This window comes from Vipera berus (genome assembly GCF_964194415.1).
Source record: "Vipera berus genome assembly, chromosome: 1".
In the NCBI taxonomy this organism is placed as follows: Eukaryota; Metazoa; Chordata; class Lepidosauria; order Squamata; family Viperidae; genus Vipera; species Vipera berus.
In genome coordinates this window covers 185309282-185334532 of record NC_138202.1, presented here as the reverse complement: position 1 = coordinate 185334532, position 25251 = coordinate 185309282, and the positions used below count along the sequence as shown (strand labels likewise).

The following is a 25251-nucleotide window of genomic DNA, read 5'->3' as shown; positions in this document are numbered from 1 at the left end:
TGCAGCTGGTCAGGCACAGCTCGGTAAATACATGCCTGAGAAAGATGAATTATTGATTGCTCAGGCCATTTCTCTATCCAACCTGCCATCTTTCGAAACTCCTGTACATACTCCAAAGCAGGCGAGCTAGCTTGCTTTATGTATTTGTTCTTCCACTTTGAGGGCAATGGATGGGTCCTCAAATCTTTCCCTCAGTCCCAGGAGGAAAAGGTGGGGGTCCTCCAATTCAGGGGCCTGCTCGAAATTGTTCAACCATTCAGATGCTTCTCCCTCTAGGTTGGATGCAATCACATCGACCATCGCACCCGGGTTCGGGTAAATGTGACCCCAGCAATTCAAGTAAGAGCGTACTTGGTTGAGGAAAAAAATCAGTTTCTCTGAAGGTTGCTCTGAAGGGTGAGCTCATCATTGTTTGCTGGGGCCCCCATTGCTTCTGGCCCCACCCTAGTTGTTTGTTCAATGGCCCCATTGCTGCTGCCCTCCCTTGGTTGTTGGATCAATGGTTGCTGGGGCCCCACTGCTGTTGTTGTGCACCCAGTTGCTGCTGGCCCTCTATTGGTTGTTGATTCACTGGCTGCCAAGGCCCCTACTGCTGCTGTTGGACCCCCAGATGCCGTCTACCCCATTGGTGCTGCTGTAGGGGTTCCACGTTTGGCCCCTGCTGTCTCCCCTGCTGTGGTTGTCTGAGGGGAGGGTGCTGTTGGTCGGTGGGACGTTGTGGCACCATCTGCTGTTGTAGGCCCCTCAATGGTTGTTGGACAGGCGGGGGTTGCTGTTGTCTACTCTCGATTTTGGCTGCAGGGAATGGTGACACCCTCTGCTGCTGATCTACTAACAGTCGTGTTAGTCTCAAATGCTGTGGTGCCTCCCTCACTTGCGGGGCCTTCAGTGGTTGCTTGGCACTCGGGGGTGGTGACCTGTCTCCATGGGATTGTGCTCTCCAGGCTTCTGCAACACCCCAGTCTGCTGCAAGCCCTCTATCAGCTGATTTAGGCTCAGAGGTTGCTGCCCCTCCTTCTGTGGGGGCTGCCACACTCCCCACTGCTGAGGGAGCCCTAGTTCCTCTTCTTCTGTGGGACTGGAGGCCCTAGCAGGGAACTCAGGGGTTGGAGGGCTGTTACCTCTGCAAAAAGGGGGCTGGGGGCCTCTTTTGGCAGGAGCTGTTCTGCACTTCTCACTTCTAGTTCTTCAAACCTTTCTGCTAAATTGTCAATTGATTGGCTTTGGGCTGTATATGGATATTTCCACTCACCTGAGTATTTAATCTCAGCTGGCCTGGCTGCTCCCCACTGGTCTGGGGAATATGATGTGCATGATTCTCTTTGTTGTCGTCCCACCTCCTCTTTCTTTGAAGCCCTTGGGGATGGCAAGGCTGCTCCGTGGTGCCTGGAGTCTCCACTGGGCTTAATCCACTCTGATGACCAGACCATTTCTCCTGGTTGTTTGGGTCTAGCTCCCAGCTGGGAGGATTGCTGAAACTCTTTTCCTGCCAGCTTCTTCACTGGCCCTTCCCCCACTGGGGTGGCTGCTGGTGCCGGGGAGCTGGCTTCAGGTAATTTTTTTTCTCCATTATGGGATCTTTCCCAACTCTGCCAGACTGCCTCCCAACCTTGGAGACAGTGATGGGAGGTTGGGACTCCCTAATTAGCTTAAAAAGTAGTATAGATTCCAGCTTGATGTCAAGTTTCCAATGTATGGGCTTTTCAAGTGACTCTGAGGCATTGTTTACCTTAAAAGTCCTTTATTTAGCCTAATACACCAGCAAATGCTTGCTTGAAGGAAGATGGAATCTGAAATTTCTGCCCCTTGCACAATATATTTAAACACAATTCTCCACCTTTCTAATTTTGTCATTAATCATATTCTCCAATTAATTTAAAGAATCAGTTTCCTCCCATTAGAAAACCCACCAAGTTTTATGACTGACTACATAAAACTGGTCAGAGAAGTGTTAAAGAAACTATTGAATGCCAAACTTTATGTCAAATTGTCAAAATGTGAATTTCACTAAACCCGATTAGGTTATCTTGGCTATAGAATTTGCAATGAGGGTTTCAAAATGGACCCAGCCAAAGTAAAAACCATAATTGAATGGCAGCCCCCAAAGATCCACAAATAGCTCCAGAGCTTCCTAAGGTTTGCCAACTTCTACTGCCAATTTATTCCCTCTTTTGCCGAGATTGCTCTAGCTCTTACAGAACTACTCAAAATGGGCAAGGGAGGGGGAAAACCGCGACCTGGCCAACCACTAACATGGACTATGAGTTGTCAGAAAGCTTTTGAGAATTTAAAAAGCCTATTTGCAGCTGAACCAGTCCTAAAGCACCCCTGCCCAGGGGAACCCTTCGTAATTCAGGCAGACACCAACGACGTGGCAGTCGGAGCGGTGTTATTGCAAAAGAATAAAATTGGGCTCCTGCAACCTTGTGCTTACACCTCTAAGAAATATACTGAAAGCGAGAAGAGATGGACAGTCTGGGAGAAGGAGGCCTTCGCTATTAGGTGGGGGCTATTAAACTGGTGGCACTACTTAGAAGGGAGCAAGGTGCCTTTGGAAGTATGGACAGATCACAAAAATTTAGAGGCACTAAAAACTCCCTGCAAATTGTCCCCAAAACAAATACAATGGGCACAGTACTTCAACCATCTTAACTTCTAAAGTACATACCAGAAATAAAAAACCTCCTAGCGGATGCGCTGTCCCGATTGCCACAGTACAAAAGTGAATACGAAGTTCACGAGGCAATTATCCCCAGTATACAAACTGTGGCCCAATTCACACCTCACAGGACCCCTAATCCTGATGACCCCAGGGTAAAGAAAATAAAGTGAGAACTCCTCACTGATCAATGGTTTAAAGACAATCAGACATCCCTAACATGCAGGGATGGTCTGGCTTACAAGGGGGAAAAATTATACTTGCCTGAAGCTCTTTGTCTTAATGCCCTCAAACACAGCCATAAGGTCAAACAGGCTGGACATTTCAGATATCTAAAAACTCTACATCTCACTCACTGGCAATTTTGGTGGCTGGGACTAAAATGAGATGTAGAAAACTATGTCAAGAGCTGTACTGTATGTGCCACCATGAAAAGAGCCCTAGGAAAGACCCCTGGGTTACTGCAACAGGCTTAACCTTCTCAACCACGGGAAGAAATAGCTATGGACTTTATAGTAGACCTACCTGACAGTGGAGGAAATACTGTCATTTGGACTGTGATAGACCTATTTTCAAAACAGGCTCACTTTATCACCTGCAAAGGACTTCCATCAGTTGAACGCCTGACTAAGTTGTTCCTAAAACGTATCTGTTGACTACAGGGTGCCCCTAAGTGAATAATTTCAGATAGAGGGGTACAGTTCACAGAGAAATTTTGGAGAAACTTCCTTAAATTGGAATCATCTCAAGGCCTATCAACTGCTTTTCACCCAGCTACTAATCCGCCAACAAAATAGTGGAACAATATCTTAGATGCTATGTCTCTTACCAACAAACTGTCAATGCTGCAAACATTGACATGTTTTTGCACTGACAATGTAAGAGACAGCCTTTTGTTTAAATTGTTTCACTTTGAATCTTGGAGGGAGGGAATTTTTCTAACGACTATTTTGAGAAGGTAAGAAGCACGCGTACAGAATGGGAGGAGACTTCATATGTGAAATGAATTGGATAATGTGATTTATGACGTGTAGATAAGGGCGGGGATTGTGTGTGTGTTATGATGGGTTTGGGTGGAGATTTCAGATTATGGCATCCATCCATGAGTGCCGATGTTTCGCTTCATTACTAAGACTTTTTAGATAAATAATATGCCTGCAATTTGTTTGATTTGTCTTATTCATCAGAACCATGACACAAACAAACTGGACCGACCTCCTCCCTTTCACAGAGGTGGCTTACAATAATTCAGTACACAGTAGCACCGGTTACACTCCTTTCCGTGTAGCTACAGGGAAAGAATTCAACCCCATACCAGAATAACCTCAGTTACCCTCCGCTTCTCAGACTCTTGATCATTGGGTGAGGGGTTGGGAAGAAATTTGGAAAAATACAAAAGTGGCCTTAAAAAAGACTTTTGAGACCTACAAAAAGCAAGCTGACAAAAAGATAGCTCCCCAAACAACATTCCAAGTTGGGGAAAAGGTCTATTTGGTGACCAAATACTTATGTCTTAAACTACCCAACAAGAAATTGGGACCAAAATTCTTGGGGCCTTTCCCCATTGTGAAAACCATCAACCCGGTCACAGTAAAATTGAAACTACCCAGACTTTTGGGGAAAATTCACCCAGTGTTCCATTGTAGCTTGCTGAAACCTTTTCAAACCTCCACTTTAAGACCTCCCCCTAAAAAAGCACCTGGACCCCTTGTAGTAGCAGGTCAGACCCATTATGAAGTGAAACATATTCTTGATTCTAGAATCTTTAAGGGAAAATTGTAGTACCTAGTACAATGGAAGGGATACCCATTGTCTGAAGCCATTTGGGTGAAATCTACTGATGTGAAAGCTGAAATTCTTATCAAAAGGTTTTATGAGAAACACCCCAACAAACCAAAAGCCAGCTCCTAACTTGTGTTTTGGTTTCATTACAGGATCTGTACTTTTTGTAAAGGGGGCTGGATTTCAACACTGCTAACATCGAATGTTCTCGCTTTGAGAAAAGATGAAGAATGTTAAACATATGTTAAACTTGTGCGTTACTGTTAAAGCTAGAATTAGTTATTGCTGGGAGGGAGGAGGAAAAAAGTCTCTCAAGGCTGTTGTGAAATAAGAGAAGATAAGAATTTGGCGGGTTGTCTAACAGAAGGGAAAAGTGACCCTTCAAATTAATTGGAGAGCCTTGGCTCCACCAAGGCTCTCCAATTAATTTGAAGGGTCACTTTGGGCTAATTAACACCAGCTGCCTGAAATTAGTGCAGGTTTGCATCCCACCAGGCTCAAGGTTGACTCAGCCTTCCATCCTTCCGAGGTAGGTAAAATGAGGACCCAGATTGTTGGGGGCAATTAAGCTGACTTTGTAATAATGCCGCTTGGGGGGTGTGTGAAAGCCCTAATAAGCAGGCATATACATAGAATGAAGGCTACTGCTAAGCTTGTAAGCCGTCCTGAGTCTTCGGAGAAGGGCGGGATATAAATGGAATTAAAATAAAAAATAAAAATTTATGGGAGCAATGAAAAGGACAATTGTGCTTAACATATTGTGCTAAGGGGAGTGGAATTCAGACTCCAGCTTCTCTTAGCAAGATTTGCCAACGTTATAAGGCTAATAAAAGACTTTTAAGGTAAACAATGCCTCAGAGTCCTTTGAAAAGCTCATTTCGTCAGAAACTTGACAGCCGGATGCCATGATCTTGGTTTTCTTAATGTTGAGTTTCAAGGCCACTTTTGCATTCTCCTTCTTCACCCGCATGAGGAGGCTCTTTAGTTCCTCTTCACTTTCTGCCATTACCTAAAAGTGGCACAATCTGAAAAGGTTGAAAAGCCTTGATCTAGGTGATCTTTGGCCAGTCATTCTTTCTCAGCACTAGGAAGCAGGCAAAGGCAAACCACCTCTAAAATACCTTACCAAGAAAACTGCACAGGCTTCACAGGCTGTCACCAGCAGTCGATACAAAGCATAACAACAACATCACTTAACTGCATAATTATATTTAAAGCCATATAATTTGAAATAATACAACACAATTTGATGGGGTAAAGTAGGTAGTTCATTCTTATAACTAACTTATAATTTGCTTAGTAACCGTTGACTGCATAAACCACAGCTGTTGAGTTCGCACATGAATTCATTAATTCAGGAATGCAGTCACTCAGTATTTGCTTCTTCCTTCCCCTCATCAGCCTGACTTCTTTTTCTCAGCTTCTGCTGGTTGAGTGATTGCTCCATTAGCCCCACTGAATATACATTTTTCTGAGAGACCGGATTCCTGAAAACAAACAATTTCTGCTGATTATAACTGTTAGTCTCTCATTTATACACTATATTTCCTATGAAAGTGCAATGCTTAGGGAAGAGGATTTGATATAGCAAAATATGAAAAATAAATCATATCCAAACAGTCCAGAGCAATCCAAAGCTTACATGTTTTGGTTGGCTTTTATTGTTCAAACAATGTTATTTATAACTATAGTTTATAGCATATTTTCATTCTCCAGCTCATAGTCTCTTACATACACACAGGGAATAGCCAACAGGTGTGAGCCAATTTGTAGATGTTTTTGTCCTCAGAGTAGGGAATTTTACCAAAGGTAATCAGAAATTAGCTGTGGCCACCAATGTTATATAGCAAATCCAAGCATTTCTTTATTAATAAATTTACTACTTTACTATTAAATTTCTCAGTGCCATAGGTTTTATGAGAAAACTATATATTTTTTGCTTTATCATATATTTATACTACTTATTTTATTACAATTTTTATAAGAAAGCATTTCTTCATAATGGTATATTGCAAACTTTAATATTTTGCCAATAATTTGATGAAGATTTGTCCTGTGAATAATTTTCTGCACTAATTAATGTCCATATAAAAATATTTATAGTGAACATTTGTTCATATAAAAGTAATCTATTAGGTAAAACATTAACATGCTTAAGAAATAGTGATAATATTTCATAGAATTAGGATTTGCTAAAAAATACTACTGCTGTGTTAATTTTTCAGCCAGAAAAATTAACACAATGAACAGTATATATTGGTTTTCCAGTGATTTTAACCAACAAAATAAATTGAAATGATTTCTTATGGGCAGCACTCCTATAATACACAGGTGCTGATGCATCATCAACATTTTTTTTCAAATTACTTTATCTAAAAAAATAGTGCATAAAACCAAGGGAAATGTGTAATTACCAAAGACAATAATATACTGCCTGTCGATGGCCTTCGGTTAGGCTGAAACAGGAAATAAAGATTTGTCCCATGTTTCGGGCCTAGCAAGGTAATCTAAATAGTTAACAAGCATTTAACACATATCTCCCTTGCTTCTCAGCTAACAAAGTGAGATAGAGCTTGTGGCCTAGAGGTAAAAACAACTGCCTAATGTGCAATCAGCCCAGGTTCGAATCTCAGAAGGGTATGGCTGACTGATGAAAACAAATAAGTTTGAAATGCATATCAGTCTCCCTTTAATTCTTTGTTAGCAATCTTAAAAATTTACACACACACACACACACACATATATATATAAGAGAAGCTTAAATTTGAAGAAGATTGAAGCAGCAATAGTACAAACATGTCCGTAATATTAATACCAGTTGCATTCTCTTGACTTAAGCAAAATATTTGTTAACTCAAGAAGATGAATACAGTTTTTTTCTCTAGGTAGCACAAAGTTTGCTATTAGATACCACCTAAAAATACTTTGTTCTGGTATCCAGAACTCTACCAAAGAAACAGCAAAATAGGCTTCAGTACAGCTTGCAGGTTGGAAACTTTGGGGTTCAACTTCACCAATGTTATTGAAAAAGTTTAAATAATGCCTTCACTGTATTTGCTTCGCCACACTACCAATGCCATCATGAATAGGGTGATAAAAATTGGTACAACAATGAATGGGCATAAAATTGTGTTAGGGGGGTCTCCTACAGCCCTTCCTGAAATAGGGCAGTTTTTGAAGTAGTGCCTATGAATTGTTATGAAGAACTGATCCACCAGTTGGTTTGGCCAATAACAATCCAGTTTCTCAGCTATCAGGATGGTGCAATTGGTAAGCTCCTTGTAACAGCTGCAAAAGAGACAAGCAGACTTATTAAAAAATGTCACTCAATCATAAGGGTCATTACATATATTACACAGATACAAAACCTAAATTACCAGCAGTTATTGGTTTAGGGTCAAAATACCATAGTATTTCTCTAAAGTGAAGAATAAGTAACAGTTCTCACAATATGCCTTACAAGCAGTACATTTCTAGAATCCTTCCCACCAGAAAACCCAGTGACACTGATACTAGGGGAGAGGAGATGGCAGCTCAACAGATTAAGCTTCTAGTCCTTGCCTCCTCTCTCCCTCCTTTTCTCTTTGGGGATCATTTCTACTGAGGAGATTTAAGATGAGTTAAAATAAAGTACTTAAATTAAATCCCAAATGATAACTAAATACTACTACTTTATGCTTAAAGGTAAAGGTTCCCCTGCACATGCATGCTAGTCATTTCCAACTCTAGGGCCCGGTGCTCATCTCCGTTTCAAAGCCAAAGAGCCAGCGCTTGTCTGAGGACAACTCCGTGGTCATGTGGACGGCATGACTAGACGCCAAAGGCACATGGAATGCTGTTACCTTCCCACCGTAGTGGTCCCTATTTTTCTACTTGCATTTTTACATGCTTTCGAACTGCTAGGTTTGCAGAAGCTGGGACGAGTAACAGGCGCTCACTCTGTTACGTGGCACTCAGGATTCGATCCGCCAAACTGCTGACCTTCTGATCGACAAGTTCAGCGTCTTAATCCACTGAGCCACCGTGTCCTTCTACTTTATGCTTAGGATCTCTCAAAAGTCACAACTGCAATACACAGCTGCAAAAGTGCTTACTGAACTGGTTGGAATGTTTAGAATGTGATCTAAGAATTAGGATTCTGAATGCACATTATAAAGACAAAAATCAAGGGCAGAAATATTTCTGAATATGGAAATGGATGAAATCATGATCATAGCAGTAACAAGTTCTCTCTCTCTTGCTCATTCTGCCAACTGTTAACCACAATATTTGAACAACTAAACATTTGATCCTTAGCTATAATATCTGTACATCAGAAAAATCACAATTTAAATACACTTATGCACATATAAGAAACTGAATCCAATTTAGTAGAGCAAGTAAAAAAATCTTCATTTAGGAAAGAAAAATCATGCATGAAAAGGGTCTTTGCACTGGGATTCATCCGATGTTAAACTGACTGCTAAAATGTTGGTGCCATTCCAGACGCACGAACAAAAGGATACATATTTGTCTATATACACCCAGAATGGAATGAGTTAGGAAGTAATAATTCAGTTTTCTGCATTTGAAGAATGTTTCAAGAATAAAGAGCAAGGAAAAGAATGAGGTCAAATATTGGGAAATTGTCCTAATAGTTAAGAGAAATTAGAGAGCAGAATCAATTTTCCTTTACTGAATTTGTTGAAGTGAAGGCCATGTATCATTTTGTCTGGGATATGCTAGGGATGGATATGTGTTGTACCTAATGGCCCAAATTGTTCCATCTTTATATTTACTAAACAGATTGTAGTAATAGCCCTTTCCCAACTTGCATGTTGTATGGTCTCCAGCAGGGATTTAGCATGTAAACCAAAAGAAGATTTGTCCCAGCCCTTCCCATTCTGGAGAAAGCTTTGTTCTTTGGAGACTGCACACCAACATCTGTGGACCAAAGAGCAAGAAGCTGTGTGCTAGGGTGATTTAAGGTATTATATGGTTTTTTATGTTTATGTATTTTTATTTATGTATGTTTATGTCGTACACTAAGGATCCCCAACCCCAGGACCAAGACCAGTACTGCTCTGTGGCCTGTTAAAAACTGGGCTGCAAAGCTGGAGGTGAATGTGCAGTGCCCCCTCCCTCCAACCACAATGTGTGGATGAAAACTAATCAAGGAGAGAAGCAACCTGGAATTAAGGAGAAACTTAATTCCAGTGAGAACAATTAACCAGTTTACCCCAGAAATTAAACAGCTTACCCCCAGAAATTGTGGGCACTCCATCACAGGAGGTTTTTAAGAAGAGAGCGGACAGCCACTTGTCTGAAATGTTATAGGGTCTCCTGCTTGAGCAGGGGGCTAGACTAGACGACCTCCAAGGAGGTCTGTAGCCTCTACAAAGAATGTTTGTCTACAGGCCAGCTGTGAATGTCAGACCTTCATTATATTTATATTTGTTTTTATATGACTTTAGGAAAATTGTTATTTTGCTAAAGATGCTTGTAAACATTCATTTAAAAATCAGTTTATGTAATTGACATTTCCATGATTAAAGACAGAAACTCTTCAGCAAAAGCATTCAGGACCCAACTCACGAGGGAGGAAACATGCCTGATCTTATTTTTATCTCTGGGCAATGGCTTAATGGGCTGGGTGGGGTTACTCCAACATCTCAACCCCTTTCATGGACAGACCATTATCTCCTGCGGTTGGGCCTCCGTCACGTCACCCCCCGCTGTCAGGAGGCGGAACCGACCAGATGGTTCCGCCCCAGGCGCCTGATGGACCCAGATAAATTCCAGATGGTGCTTGGATTGATTCTCTCCTCCCTCTCCCACAGCCCGGTCGAGTCCTTAGTTAATGCCTGGCAACAGGCTGCTTCAGAGGCTCTCGACCGCGTTGTCCCTTTGTGGCCTCTGACCCGGCGCAGGTCCCGAATCGCTCCTTGGTTCTCCAAGGACCTGCGGGAGATGAAACGCCGGAGAAGGGGCCTAGAAGGTGGCAATGAAGGTGGCAAAGCGCGCTTACTTCACCACCCTCATTGCGTCCGCAGATAACCGCCCGGCCACCCTATTTAGAGTGGTCCGCTCCCTTTTAAATCAAGGGACGGGAGAGGACCCCCTACGAGGACGGGCTGAGGAATTTAGTAAATATCTGGTGGACAAAATTGCTCAGATTCGGGCTGGTCTGGACTCTGACTGGGCAGTATCTGACGAGAGGAAAACTATGAATCTGGCCGAGAACATTTGGGAAGAGTTTGATCCTGTGACTCCGGATGAAGTGGACAAGATCATGGGGAAACTAAGTGCCGCCACATGTTTGTTGGACCTGTGTCCCTCCTGGCTGGTCTATGCATCTCAGGAGGTTACACGAGGCTGGCTCCTAGCAGTTATCAATGCCTCACTGAGTGAAGGGTACTTCCCTGCCGCCTTTGAAAGAGGCGGTGGTAAGGCCCCTCCTTAAGAAACCTGCATTGGATCCTATTTTAAACAACTTTCGTCCTGTCTCCAACCTTCGCTTTCTTGCGAAGGTCGTTGAGAGCGTGGTGGCACGGCAGCTCCCTTTGGTCCTGGAGGAAGCTGAGTATCTGGATCCGGTTTCAGACCCGGGTATAGCACGGAGACGGCATTGGTCGCGCTGGTGAATGATCTCTGGCGGGCCCGAGATAGAGGTTATTCCTCTGTCCTGGTCTTATTAGATCTCTCAGTGGCTTTTGATACCATCGACCACGGTATCTTACTACGTCGTCTTGAGGGGTTGGGAGGCACCGTTCTGCGGTGGTTCTCCTCCTACCTCTCGGGCCATTCGCAGACGGTGTTAGCAGGGGGGCAGAGGTCAAGCCCTAGGCCCCTTAGTTGTGGAGCGCCTCAGGGGTCGGTGCTCTCGCCCCTTCTGTTCAACATCTATATGAAACCGCTGGGAGAGATCATCCGTGGCTTCGGGGTGAAGTATCATCAATATGCTGATGATACCCAGCTTTTCATCTCCACCCCGAACCAACCCAGTGATGCCCTCGATGTGATGTCCCGTTGCCTGGAAGTGGTACAGATTTGGATGGGAAAGAACAGGCTTCGGCTCAACCCGGCCAAGACTGAGTGGCTTTACATACCGTCATCTTGTTTAGTCCAAGAGGTTCCATCTTTGATTATAGGAGGAGAGATGTTACCTCCCGTTGATAGAGCACGCAATCTGGGCGTCCTCCTAGATTCACGACTCAGTTTTGAAGATCATATTGGAGTCGTAGCTAGGGGGACATTTGCCCAGATTCACCTAATATACCAATTGCGCCCCTTTCTGGACCGAGATGCCCTACGTACAGTCACCCACGCACTCGTTACCTCCCGTATAGACTACTGCAATGCTCTCTACATGGGGCTGCCCTTGAAAACCACCCGGAGGCTTCAGCTGGTGCAGAATGCGGCTGCAGAGGTAGTGATGGGAGCTCCCCGATACTCCCATATAACACCTCTGCTCCATGAGCTGCATTGGTTACCGGTTGCCCTCCAGGTGAGATTTAAGGTGCTGGTACTTACCTTTAAAGCCCTACATGGCTTAGGGCCGGGATACTTGCAGGACCATCTGCTACCGGAAACGAATTCCCATTGCCCAGTACGCTCACACAGAGAAGGCCTCCTCAGGGTACCGTCGGCTAGACAATGTTGGCTGGCGAACCGCAGGGGAAGGGCCTTCTCTGTGGGAGCGCCAGTCCTATGGAATCAGCTCCCCCCTGAGCTTTGGATGACCCAAGATCTCCGGTCCTTTCGCCGTGGCCTCAAAACACTCCATTTCCACCTGGCTGACCTGGACTGACAGACATTTTAATTATGTTTACAATTTTTAATTTATTTTTAATTTTTAATTTTATCTTAATTTCTGTTATATGTTATTGATGTTAGCCGCCCTGAGTCCTTCGGGAGATAGGGCGGGATATAAGTCCCATAAATAAATAAATAAATAAATAAATAAATAAATAAATAAATAAATAAATAAATAAATAAATAAATAAATAAATAAATAAATAAATAAGATGACAACTATGTGCATCATGAATATTCCTTTTCAAAATCTTATCATCTGCATGTTATAAATAAATAACATATACATTTACAGGATGACTGTTCAGAGTTACAACAGCACTGAAAAAAGTGACATGACCATTTTTCACATTTACAACCATTGAAGCATCCCCATGGTCACATGATCAGAATTCAGACCCTTGGCAATTGACGCAGTGCCCCGGAGTCATGTGATCTGCTTTTGTGACCTTCTGACAAGCAGTCAGTGAGGAAGCCAGATTCACTTAACAACCATGTTACTAACTTAACAAATGCAATGATCCACTTAACAACTATGGCAAGAAAAGTCATAAAACAAGGCAGGCTCACTTAACAAATGTTTCACTTAGCAACATAATTTTTGGGCTGAATTGTGAAATTTTAAGCTTAAAATTTCTTTTAAAACCTGTTCAACTTAATAAATGTAAGGATCCACTTCAATCTACATCTTAAGAAAACAACTCTTGGAAGCGGTTTCTTCCAACAGGAATCTTTATTAAAAGAAACTGACTAAAGGCATGCTAGACAGGATCTGGGGATCCCCCCCACCATTCAATGTTTTAAAGTGTTCCCAAGCAGCCCCCCCACCCACAGGTCTTCCGGGCAATCCAAACTGGCAGATTTCTAGGTGTTACATCAGGAAAAATAACTTCAGTCTGGCTCTCTCAGCACGATCATTCAATCCTCTTCTCTTTCCCCTCCCCCTTTTTCTCACTGTTAGTAAAGAGAAGAGCTTCAGAGAGGCATAGGATGAAAGGCAGATGGCTACATTGTTATGGTTAGCAACTCCAAGTGAATCAACAAAAGGTTACTTTGTACTGAAGACAGGAAGTATAAGTAATAAAACCCCCATGTATATCCCCTCCCCTTTTTTAGTATGACAAAATCCAGGCAATAGTAAGGATTGGTTTTTAAATCAGAGAAGATAGATAGAAATGAAATATAATTGGATTCTGACATCCTGCTCTCCTTAAAAATAAGAAATCCACCTATAAAGAAAACAAAACAGGTATAAAAGTTAGTCTGCCTTGTTAGGATACTCTGAATGAAACTTCTTTAATAGCTTCAGGGCTTTTACATGATGTTTGTGGACCCACTCGTTTTGTGAGGAGGGGAGGTGTTTCCATGCTACTAGGTATCGAGTTGTCCCATGGTATCTTCTAGAGTCTAGGATTTCCTTTATTTCAAAGTGTTGTTCTCCTTCCACCATGATTGGAGGTGGGGGGGGGAGGTTTTTTGGCCGTAATGGTGACTGTTCTCTTTTCAACAAACTGCAGTGAAAAATTGGGTGTATTTGTCTAAGATTTTTGGGCAATTCCAATTCTACTATTACTGGGTTTATGATTCTTTTAATTGGAAAAGGTCCTATATATTTTGGTCCAAGTTTTTTACAGGGTTATAAGGATTTTAGGTATTTTGTAGACAAATATACCATTTCACCTATAACGAATGGTGTGGGTTCAATTCTTTTTTTATCTGCTTGTTCTTTATATGCTTGCCTAGCTTTGTCTAGGGTTTTTCTAACTATTGGCCAGGTGTTTTGTAATTGTTCTATCCATTCTTTCAGTGATGGGATTACCGGTTCATTTGGGGTAGTTCTGGCATGGGGTTGAAACTTTGACTGATAGCTATTTGAAAAGGAGTGTAACCTGTGCTGGAGTAGACTGCATTATTAAAGGCCACTTCTGTGAAAGGGACTAGGTCCATCCAATTCGTTTGTTGGAAATTAATAAAGGATCTTAAATATTGCTCAAGTACTAAGGTTTCTCAGCTTGACCATTCCCCTGAGGATGATGACTAGATATCAGTCCCTGAGTGGTCCCTAAAAGGGGTGGAATCACAACTGGCAGCGCCAGTAACTACCAAAGCCCAAGCTAAATTAAAACCGCAACTGGATAGCCAAACCGGAATTGAATTCCAGAAAACTTTGGAAATGGATGAATGGTTCCAGAAAAATAGACACGTGTGCACAATGAAGGACAGACTACCTTGGGTGGGGGAAAAGTTATAGATACCAATTACCCAGAGGGTCACATTCATGCAGCTTTACCATGACACCAAATCAGGGCATTTTGGATTTGTAAAAACAATACACTTAATTAAAAGGCAGTTTTGGTGGCCATCCATGAAAAAGGACATGGAAAGTTATGTGGCCAGCTCCCTGACTTGCGCTAGTGCAAAGAGGTTGCAAGGGAAATCACCCAGACTGTTACAAACAGTGGCATATCCCTTAAGCCCCTGGAGGGAAGTAGCCATGGATTTTATAGTGGAATTACCAGAAAGCAATGGGAATACTGTAATCTGGACGGTCACAGACTTGTTTTCTAAACAGGTGCACTTCATCCTTTGCCAAAAGATTCCCACCACAAAAGCCTTAGCGAAACCTTTCGTGCAGCATATTTACAGATTGCATGGGGCACCACAACGCATCATATCTGATAGGGGAGTACAATTTACATCAGCATTTTGGAATGAATTTTTATAAGTGGTTTAGAATCGGTGGCTCGTGTGCTGTTATATTGGGGCATGTGAGATAGTGCATCTGCCAGGAAATTCTTTCCCCTTGCAAATGTTTGAGCATAAAGCGGAATTGGTGAAAATGTTGGGACCAGTGGGCTTGCTTGGGGTTGAGCTTCCTGGGTGTTTTCAATGCTTCCAGATTTTTGTGGTCTGTCCACACCTGAAAAGGGATTTTATTCCATTTAAGGAACTGATGCTATGTAAGTAATGACCAATGTATCCTGTATGCCTCTTTCAGCGGGTCAGCGCTGTTCTGTTTTGGTGAGTTTTTTGGAGGAATATGCGCAGGGTTGCAATACCATCATTTTCTTGTAATAGTACAGCCCCCACTGCCACATCGCTTGCATCTGCCTGTATTATAAATGCCTTATCCATGTCTGGGTGTTTCAGAGTAGGTTCTGCAGAAAAGAGTCTCTTTAATCTCTCAAATGCCGCTTGGCATTCCATTGTCAATTTCAGTGGTTGGCTAGGCTTTACTGAGGATACTCTCTTCATTTTTAATAAGTTTGTGAGGGGCAGGACTATCTGGGCAAATGAGGGGATGAATTGGCGGTAAAAGTTTGCGAAGCCCAGGAAACTTTGCAGTTACTTTCTTCTGTGAGGTGGTGCCCATTCTAATACTGCTCTAACCTTCTCTGGGTCCATTTCAATGCCCTGTGGGTATATGCGATAACCCAGGTAGTCTATTCTTTCCTGGTGGAATTCACATTTTGATAATTTAGCATATAGGTGAGCGGTTTGCAGTTTCTTTAAAACCGCTCTGACTAGGTTGACATGTTCCTCTTTTGTTTTGGTGAAGATAAGGATGTCGTCTAGATAAACCAGGACCCCCTTAAAAAGGTACTCCCTTAGTATCTCGTTGATTAATTGCATAAATACTGCGGGGGGGGGGCTTGTAATCCAAATGGCAAAACTTTGAATTGGTAGCACCCCATTGGGCAATTAAATGCTGTTTTCTATTCATCCCCTTCCTTAATTCTAACATGGTAAGATCTAGTTTAGTAAAAAAATTTCCTTTCGAGAGGTGTGATAACATGTCCTTCATGAGGGGTAAGGGGTATAGGTTGCTTTCACTGATTGTGTTCAATAGGCGATAATCCACGCACACACATAAAGAGCCATCCTTCTTCTCTCTAAAGAGGACCAGAGCAGCCACTTTAGGCTTGGCTGGCTCAATGAACCCCCTTTCTAGGTTTTTCTTTATGAATCTTTCCATTTCCTCCTTCTCCTTTGGGCTCATGGAGTATAATCTGGGCTTCGGGAGTTTTGCCCCGGGCTTGAATTTTACAGCACAGTCCATGGGTCAGTGAGGGGGAAGCTCATCTGCCCTTTCCTCACTGAAAACTTCAGCAAGATCTCTGTATTCCTCTGGTATTTCAGGTAGCCCCCTTTCTTCTCCCATGGATGCTTTTTCTGTTAATTTTGGTTGATCCCCTTGGGGTTTTAAATCCGTGGGGTCCCCCTTCAGAAGTTGATTTCTGCTGTCCTCCAATTTACCCAGGGGTTCCATTTTTTAACCATTCCATCCCTAGGATCATTGGGCATTCCATGCCTGGGGTCACTACGAACGTTATGTCTTCCTCATGGTTCCCCAAGGATAGGTGGACTGGTAAAGTGGCTATGGTAACTGGCACCCCCCCGATATGGACCCATCTAACTGGCCAAATGAGATTGGTTGTTCTAGCCTCCTTAACGGAATGCCCAGATTTCCCACTAGTGTCGGGCTAATGAGGCAAGTCCAGCCAGAGTCTATTAAGGCTTTCACCTTGACAGCTTCGGGCAGTGGTGGTGAACCTATGGCATGGGTGCCACAGGTAGCACACAGAGCCCTCTCTGTGGGCACACACACTGTCAGCCCAGTCCTAGGCCTTCAGCTGGGTTTTAGGCCTCCGCCGCCGTGTGGGGAAAAAAGGTTCAATCAATCAATCAATTTCAATTTCTCACAGGAAAAAAAAGATCATGCAAAGTTGGAATTGATTGATTGGATTTTTTTAGTCCCACCCAGTCTGCCGTTACCACTGTAGCCATGGGGGCCACTCCCAATCGGCACCCGACAATACATAAGTGGGTTTTGGGTTGCAGTTTGGGCACTCGGTTTCTAAAAGGTTCGCCATCACTGGCTAATATAACTGTCTTGAGGATCAGTGCGATGGGTCCACTTACCAGGGCTTCGCCCTCCGAGCTGTTGTCTAAGGCATCGACCGGACCTGCGATATAGGCTGGAGTTCCTTCCACACCTTGAGCAGAGGTTGGGGATTCCACAGCCTCTATCACTCTCATGGCAGATTCTTTTGGCTTAGCTGGGGACTTCCTGGATTTGCTGGATGGTGATCTGTCTGGGTTGTGCTGGGGGGCTTTCAAATGGCATTCTATGGCCCCTCTCTCCCACATTTGAAACAGCCCGTTGGCTTCTTGGCCATAGCCAGTGGCTTTGCTGGCTCGCGACACGGCTCAAGGTGTTGAGTGGCTCCATTGTTTTCCTCGGCGGTGCCTCTTCAGTAGGTCAATCTCTGCTTCCATTCGTACCATTCATAGAGTTGTTGTGGGTCCCCCTGAGGCAGGCAGGCATCATATAGGTCATAATTTAGGCCGTCTTTGAAATAGCTGAAGAGGATATCTTCCGGCCAGTTCAGCTTGCTGGCAATGGCCTGGAATTGTTGCGTATATTTGGCTACTGGGCGTCTGCCTTGCCTTGTTTTGATTCTTTCGCGGGCTTTGTGATCAGCCAGGGGGTCCTCAAATCGCCTCCTCAGAGGGGACATGAAATGGTTGAAGTCATTGAGCTCTGGGGCATTGGAGTCATGCAAATTCACCACCCAGTCTGCAGCCGGTCCGTCCAGAGCAGATTGCACAATCCGTATATGGGCTTTGTCACTGGGGATGTGCCGGCCGTATTCTTCCATGTAGCTGAGGACTTGGGTTAGGAAAAACCCCAAGCGTGTTGCCTCCCCCTTGAATTTTGTGTCCAGCGGTGGAAGTATTTGAATGGATCAATGCCTTCATCGTTGGTGGTATTATCTTCCATCCAGATCGCCATCTGCAGTTTGGCGGGTAGTGGGGGCTGCTGAAATGGTTGATACTGGATAAGTGGATGTCCCTGGGGCTGCAGGTTCCAATTCCCCCTCAGTGTCTCTCCGACTGCAGCTCCGGGTGCTGGTGCGGCTGTGGGGCTCAGAACTCTCCTCCCCTAGGGAGCCAAGGGTTCTTTTCATCAGGATGATAGCTTTCTCTAGGATCCAGTTCAAGTGTTGTGCCCAACTTCCTTCCTCTTCACTTACGTGCAGGGATTTTTCCATCTCCTGTTTCCATTCTGGTTGGTTGGGGCCCTGTCTCAGGGTCATCTTTCTTATATTAGCGAATATAATAAGCTTGTCTCAGGTCTAACTTGGTGAAGACACTCCCCTTCGCCAGGTTGGTTAGTAAGTCTTTCAGGAGGGGGAAAGGCTATTTATTTTCCACACTCACCGCATTCAGGCCTTTATAGTAAATGCAGAGACCCATCTTTTTTCTCTTTGAACAACACTGGGGCTCCCACAGTAGACTTGGCCCGTTCGATGAATCCTCTTGCTAGGTTTGTATCCACATACCGCTGCTTCTCCTCCATTTCAAGGGGGGACATAGCCTACATTCTTGGTCAGGGGAATTTGGCCCCTGATAACAGTTCTATGGAACAATCATTGGGATGGTGAGGAAGCAAAGTATCACATTCTTTCTCCCTAAATGCCTCCGCTAGATCCTGGTACTCACTGGGGATGAGCAGCTCTCCAGGTGGCCGTAAGGCAGCCATGTGCGCTTTCTCATTGGGTGGACCAAAATCTCCTGTAACATCTGTTGAATCAATATGGGGATCAGGCCCTATGGGTAATCTCACAGTTCTCATTCCTTTTTCCCATCAGATCAATGGCTTCTATTTGTCTAGCCAGGCTAGTCCTAGGATCACAGTCTCAGACATCTTTTGAGCTACCAGGAAGCGAATAAACTCCCAGTGCTCACCTATTTCCAGGCGTAAGGACTCTTGTTAATTGAGTGACTAAAGTCCCTCCCATTAGGGAGCCATCGGCTTGCTCGAACCTTACAGGTTTGGAGTGCGGCTTGGCCCGTATGCCCAGTCTCAAGGCACATGACAGGCTAATGATGCATCGGGAGCAGCCAGTATCGAGTAGCACTTTCAGGTCTACTTGTGCCCCTGACTTAGGGATTATGAATTTAGCAGGCAATAAATAGGGTAGGATGCATCGACTCACCATCAGGTCATTTTCCTCTTCGTCGTCGCTGTCAAAAGAGTGTAGAACTGGAGTCGGTCCAGTCTGAATTCCAGTGTCGTCCCGTGTGGGGTATGTGACCTGGACAACAGGTTTCTGTGTCATCCGGTTGGATTTCTCTCCCTTTAGCCACTGTGCAGGTTCCTTTCTCACTGCTGGTCCTGGTCTGTTCTGCTGTTGGGGGAAGGGGACTGGGCATTTTGCTGCTTGATGTCCCTGTTGTCTGCATCGGAAACACTTAATTGCTGGGTCTACAGGTGGCTTGGGTCTTTCAGCCCTCACAGTAGTTGGAGATCTTCGTGGTGGTGAGTGCCATTCAGGTTGTTCTGACCTTGGCTCAGGTTCAAGTAGGAGAGGCTTCTAATAGCGGGTGAGCTGAACATCTAATTTCACCACTGCCTGGTACCATTCATGCAGTTGGTCAGGCACAGCATGGTAGATACATGCCAGAGAAAGGTAGTCATCTAACCCTTCTCTAAAAAGATGAATTATGGATTGCTCAGGCCATCTCTCTATCTGACCGGCCAGCTTTCGAAACTCCCACATGTACTCCAGGGCAGGCCGGCCAGCTTGTTTTATCTTGTGAATTTGCTCTTTCACTTTAAGGGCGATGGATGGGTCCTCAAATCTTTCCCTCAACCCTAGAAGGAAACGGAGGGGGTCCTCCAAGTCAGGGGCTTGCTCGTTATATAAATTGTTCAACCATTCAGATGCTTCTCCCTCTAGGCTGGACGCAATTACATTGACCATAGCACCTAAGTCCGGGTAGAGATGGGCCCAGCTATACAAATGAGAGCATACATGGTTGAGGAAGAAAATCAGTTCCTCTGGGTCCCCATTGAAGGTTGCTCTCAAGGGTGGGTTCATCATTGGTTGCTGAGAGCCCCATTGCTGCTGGCTCCACCCTGGTTGTTGGTTAAATGGTTGTTGGGGCCCCCACTGCTGTTGTGTCTCCAGTTGCTGGTGGCCCCACTCTGATTGCTGATTTAATGGCAGCCAGGACCCCCACTGCTGCTGGCCCCACTGGTCCTGATGTACATTCAGGGGTTGCACATTTGGGTCCTGCTGCTGCCACCCTTGCTGTTGTCCTCCCACCAGCTCCTGATCTCCAGGCTTCTGCACCACCCCCAGCTGTTGCAAGGCTTCTATTAGCTGGGCAAGCTCAGAGGTTGTTGGCCTTTCACTTGTGGGGCTTCCCAACCTCCCATTGCTGCAGAGGCCCCAGGCTGGGGTCCTCTGTCTCTATGGGTCTGGAGGGCTTGTCAGGGGACTCCTGAGTCTGCCAGGCAGTCTGATCTGCAGATAGGATCTTCCACTCACCCAGATTCTCAATGGTTGATGATCTGACATCTCCTCCCCATTCTGCTTCTGAGGCCTCTTGCCACATAGTCTGGCCTCTGTATTCTCTATTGCAGTGGTTACAGCTTGACGATGAGATAAGCTCAGTTATCTGCTGAGGTTTATTATTTTCTCTTCAGAAGTTTTGCCAGCAATCAGGCCTTCCCTCTTCACCTTGAGGATTCTTCCCTAAATCTTTGCCAGCTTATCTCTCTTACCAGAGACAGCGGCGGGGGTTCAGGACCCCCCTTTGAAAGAAAGGAGATTCTGGCATAATGTCATGGTTCCAATGAATGAAACAAATCAAAGAAATTGCAGGCCTATTATTTATCTAAAAAGTCTTAGTAATGAAATTAAACATTGGTACTCATGGAGGGGTGCCAGAATCTGAAATCTCCTCCCCCCAAATGCATCATAACACACACACAATTATCCAATTAGTTTTACATATGAGGTCTCTCCTCCCATTCTGTACGCGGGCTTTCTAATCTTCTCAAAATAGTCATTAGAAAATTTCCTCCCTTCAAGGTTCAAAGTGAAGCAATTTAAACAAAGGCTGTCTTTTATATTGTCAGTGCAAAAACATGTCAATGTTTGCAGCATTGACATCTTGATGACATTTTGATATGCAGCACGAATATTACCAATCATATAAAGCTGGTGAGAGAAGTGTTAAAGAAACTATTGAATGCCAAGCTTTATGCCAAAGTGAGGACTACAATTGAATGGTACCCACCAAAGACTCACAAACAGCTCCAGAGCTTTCTAGGGTTTGCCAAGTTCTATCGTCAATTCATCCCCTCCTTTGCCAAGATTGCCCTACCCCTTACAGAACTACTCAAAACAGGCAAAGGAGGAGGGAAGCCATGATCGGGCCAACTACTAGCATGGACGATGGGGTGTCAAGACAGCTTTTGAGAATTTAAAATTCTATTTGTTGCTGAACCGGTCCTAAAGCACTCTTGCCCAGGGGAGCCCTTTGTCATTCAAGCTGATGCCATTGATGTGGCCGTTGGAGCTGTATTACTGCAAAAAAACCAAAAGTGGGACCTTGCAATCCTGCGCCTACACCTCTAAAAAATCCACTGAAAGTGAAAGGAGATGGGCAGCCTGGGAGAAGGAGGCCTTTGCAATTAGGCAGGGGCTATTAAACTGGGGACACTATCTGCCTTTTGAAGTATGGACAGATCACAAAAATCTAGAAGCACTGAAAACTCCCCGCAAATTGTCCCCAAAGCAAGTGTAGTGGGCACAGTACTTTAACCGTTTCAACTTCACCCTAAAGTTCATACCGGGAGGAAAAAACTTCCTAGCTCATGCGATATCGAGATTGCCCCAGTACAAAAGCGAACACGAAGAGGTTAACAAGGTAATTATCTCCAATCCACAAACTGCTGCTCAACTCACACCCCACAGAGCCCCTAATCCGGATGACCCTCAGGCAAAGAAAATAAAACAAGAGCTCCTTACTGATCAATGGTTTAAAGATCAGGTACCACTTGATAGATGCAGGCCTGAGAAAGGTGATTGTCCAACCCTTCCCTGAAGTGATGGACTAGGGATTGCTTAGGCCACCTCTCTATCCAACCAGCTAACTTGCGGAACTCTCGTATGTACTCCAGGGCAGGCCTGCCAGCTTGTTTTATCTTATGGATTTGTTCTTCTGCTTTGAGGGCAATGGATGGGTCCTCAAATCTTTCTCTCAGTCCCAGGAGGAAGACGTGGGGATCCTCCAATTTGGGGACTTGCTCATTATATAAATTTTTCAGTCATTTAGATGCCTTTCCCTCTAAGCTGGACGCAATCACATCGACCATAGCACCTGGGTCTGGGTAGAGATAGGCCCAGCAGTTCAAATGAGAGTGCACTTGATTGAGAAAAAAAATCAGCTTCTCTGGGTCCTCACTGAAGGTTGCTCTGAGAGGTGGAGCAATCATTGGCTGCTGGGGCCCCCACTGTGGCTGTTGCATCCCCAGTTGCTGGTGGTCCCACCTTGGCTGCTGATACAATGGCTGCATTGGATCCCCACTGTGGCTGTTGCACCCTGAGTTGCTGCTGGCCCAACCTGGCTGCTGCCATATTCCCAGAGGTTGTATGTTTGGGGGCCACAGCCAATCCCCCTGTGGTGGTTGCAATATCAGCAGTACTGGCCTCCCGAGTTGCCGGAGGTCTCCCAAAGGTTGCTGTCTGGGTGGGAGCTGCTATTGTCTTCCCTGCTCTCCATCGGTCTGGGGAATGCGATATGCGGGAATCCCTTCATGGTAGCTCCACCTCATCTGCCTTTGAAGCCCTTGAGGGTGGCAAGGCCGTCACGAGGCATCTGGAGTCTCTGCTGGGCTTGTCCCAAACTGACGACCAGATCAGCTCTCCTAGCTGCTTGGGTTTTGCTATCAGCTGGGAGGCCTGCAAAAGCTCCTTCTCCACAGGTTTGCTGTCACTTCCTCCCCTGGGGTAGCAGGTGCTGCCAGGAATTTGTCTTCCCCCATGATGAAATCTTCCCTAAATCTTTGTCAGCTTATCCCCCAAGTCTAGGGAAAGCGACTGGGGCTCAGGACCCCTAGATAGTTTGGAAAGTGTGTAGATTTCGGCTTAATGTCATGGTTCCGACTTTGAGGCATTGTTTACCTTAAAGAATCTTTATTCAAGTTGCATGCCATCGGCACGTACATGGTCGAAGCCGAAATCTGAATTCTCCTCCCGTAAACACATAGTATCAAAGCACAATTTGATACTCTAATTAACAGTCATAAATCACATTCTCCAATTAGTTTGAAATGCAAACCTTCCCTCCAGTACTCCAACCCATTTCGTATCATCTCTTATTTCAAACAACCTTGAAAAACACTCTACTATGATGTTGTTATGTCTAACTAATTCCCATACACATTCTTCCTCCTACCCCCCAGTATCATCTAATTCTAACTCTTAAAGTAACATGCAAGTTAAGGGGAAATTGGCTGCATCTTCATATTTTGTCAAAGCAAGAACATCCAATGTTAGCAGCGTTGATAACCTATATATATTGAGTAGTGGGCTGAAATGAATAGTTGGAATTTGACAGGAAGAGGTGTAAAATTTTCCATCAAGGTAATAAAATGAAAAGCACAACTATAAGATAGTAGAGATCTTCCTTTGTGAAATGGATTTGAGTACCCTTATTGAATTAAAGTTAAAGAGGCAACTGCTAAAAAGAAAAACTCTCTCTTGGCTCACATTAACTGGAACATAGAGTCTAGATCATAAGAAATAATTATATCACTTTACTTTGTCTTGCAGCAGGCAGTGGTCCCATCGTGTTTTAAGATGGCCATTATTTTGCCAGAGCCAAAAAAGTCTATAATTACAAGTCTTAATGATTACCGCCCGGTTGCACTGACATCCATCATTATGAAATGCTTTGAGAGGCTGATAAAGGACATTATTGTATCTAGCCTCCCACCAGGATTTAACCCACTTCAGTTTGCTTACCAACCAAATTGCTCTACAGAGGATGCTATTTCTTCTGTTTTCCATCTGAGCTTGGAGCACTTAAGAGGAAAGAAATACTCATGTGTGTATACTGTTTGTCAACTTCAGTTCGGCATTTAATGCAATCATTCTCCAGCATCTAGTAGACAAACAGGGCCTTTTAGGCTTAAACACTCCTTTGTGCAACTGGATTCTTGATCTTACTGACAGGCCCCACTCCAGTATGTGTGAGCTGGAACAAATATTTCTAACACCATTTTCTTGAGCACAGGTTCTCAAGTCTGCTGCTGTTCAGTTGCTGACCCATGACTGTTGTGCTAGTTTGCCACCAACCATACTGTGTAGTATGCAGATGATACAACAGTAGTGGGCCTTATTCAGATGACAATGAGAGTGATTACCGCAAGGAGGTTGAGGGTTTCATGAACTGGTGTAAGAAAAACTGCCTAGTTCTAAACATTGGAAAAACCAAAGAGAACTTTGTTGATTTTAGAAAAGGCAGGTGTGTATTAATGATTCACCTGTGGAGATGGTTACCAGGATCAAATTTATGTGTTTGCAGTTAGTGAGTAGACTGGCTTGATCGCTCAACAGCAAGACACTGGTAAAGGGAGCACAGCAGCACTTGCATTTTCTGTGTTGCATGAGAAAAACACATCTTCCTTCCCCTGTCCTTATCACTTTCTACAGAGGGACGACTGAGAGCATCGTCATACAGCATTACTGTGTGGTTTGGAAGTATCACTGCTTCAGACAGGAAGGTGGTGCAGAGAGTGGTGAGGATGGCAGAAAAGATCATTGGCTATTCCCTCCCATTCAGGACATAGCATATAAGCATTGCTTGAGCAGGGTCTGCAAACTTGCCTGGGACAGTACATATGCTCTTCACGACATGGTTTTTTTGTTACCTTCTGGGAGGAGGCTTCGTGGTATCTGAAGCAGAACATCCAGATTCAGTCACAGATTTGTTCCATACAGTGTTAACCTTATGAATTCTAAAGCTTCTTCTTTCCGCTATATATTCAAGATGGACAGTGATTAATATTTATATATAAGGATGTAGGTTTACAATATGTTGTACTTAGTATGTTTAAATGTGTTATGTATGTGTACACTTTTGAGAGCAAGCAACAAAATTTCATTTTTAATATGTGGCAACGTGCCCACAATAAAAATGACAATAAAAGT

The 25251-nt window shown here is 44.2% G+C and overlaps 1 protein-coding gene across 2 annotated transcripts in view; it reads right to left on the bottom strand.

The window, feature by feature from the left end:
• Window positions 1-5642: 5642 nt before the first annotated feature.
• Window positions 5643-25251, bottom strand: part of RAMP1 (receptor activity modifying protein 1) — a 49132-nt gene continuing 29523 nt past the window's right edge. Inside the window, exons 3-5 of one of the 2 annotated variants that reach the window (XR_014027302.1) lie at window positions 24928-24996; window positions 6856-7729; window positions 5643-5928 (exon numbers count right to left, since the gene is read on the bottom strand). Coding sequence is in view for 1 of the 2 variants with exons in the window: in XM_081334373.1 (XP_081190499.1) it covers window positions 7474-7729; window positions 24928-24996 (325 nt within the window). In the remaining variant the exon portion in view is untranslated. Of the gene's footprint in view, window positions 7730-24927; window positions 24997-25251 lie in introns of both variants that reach the window. The other variant, XM_081334373.1, reaches the window with a different exon arrangement.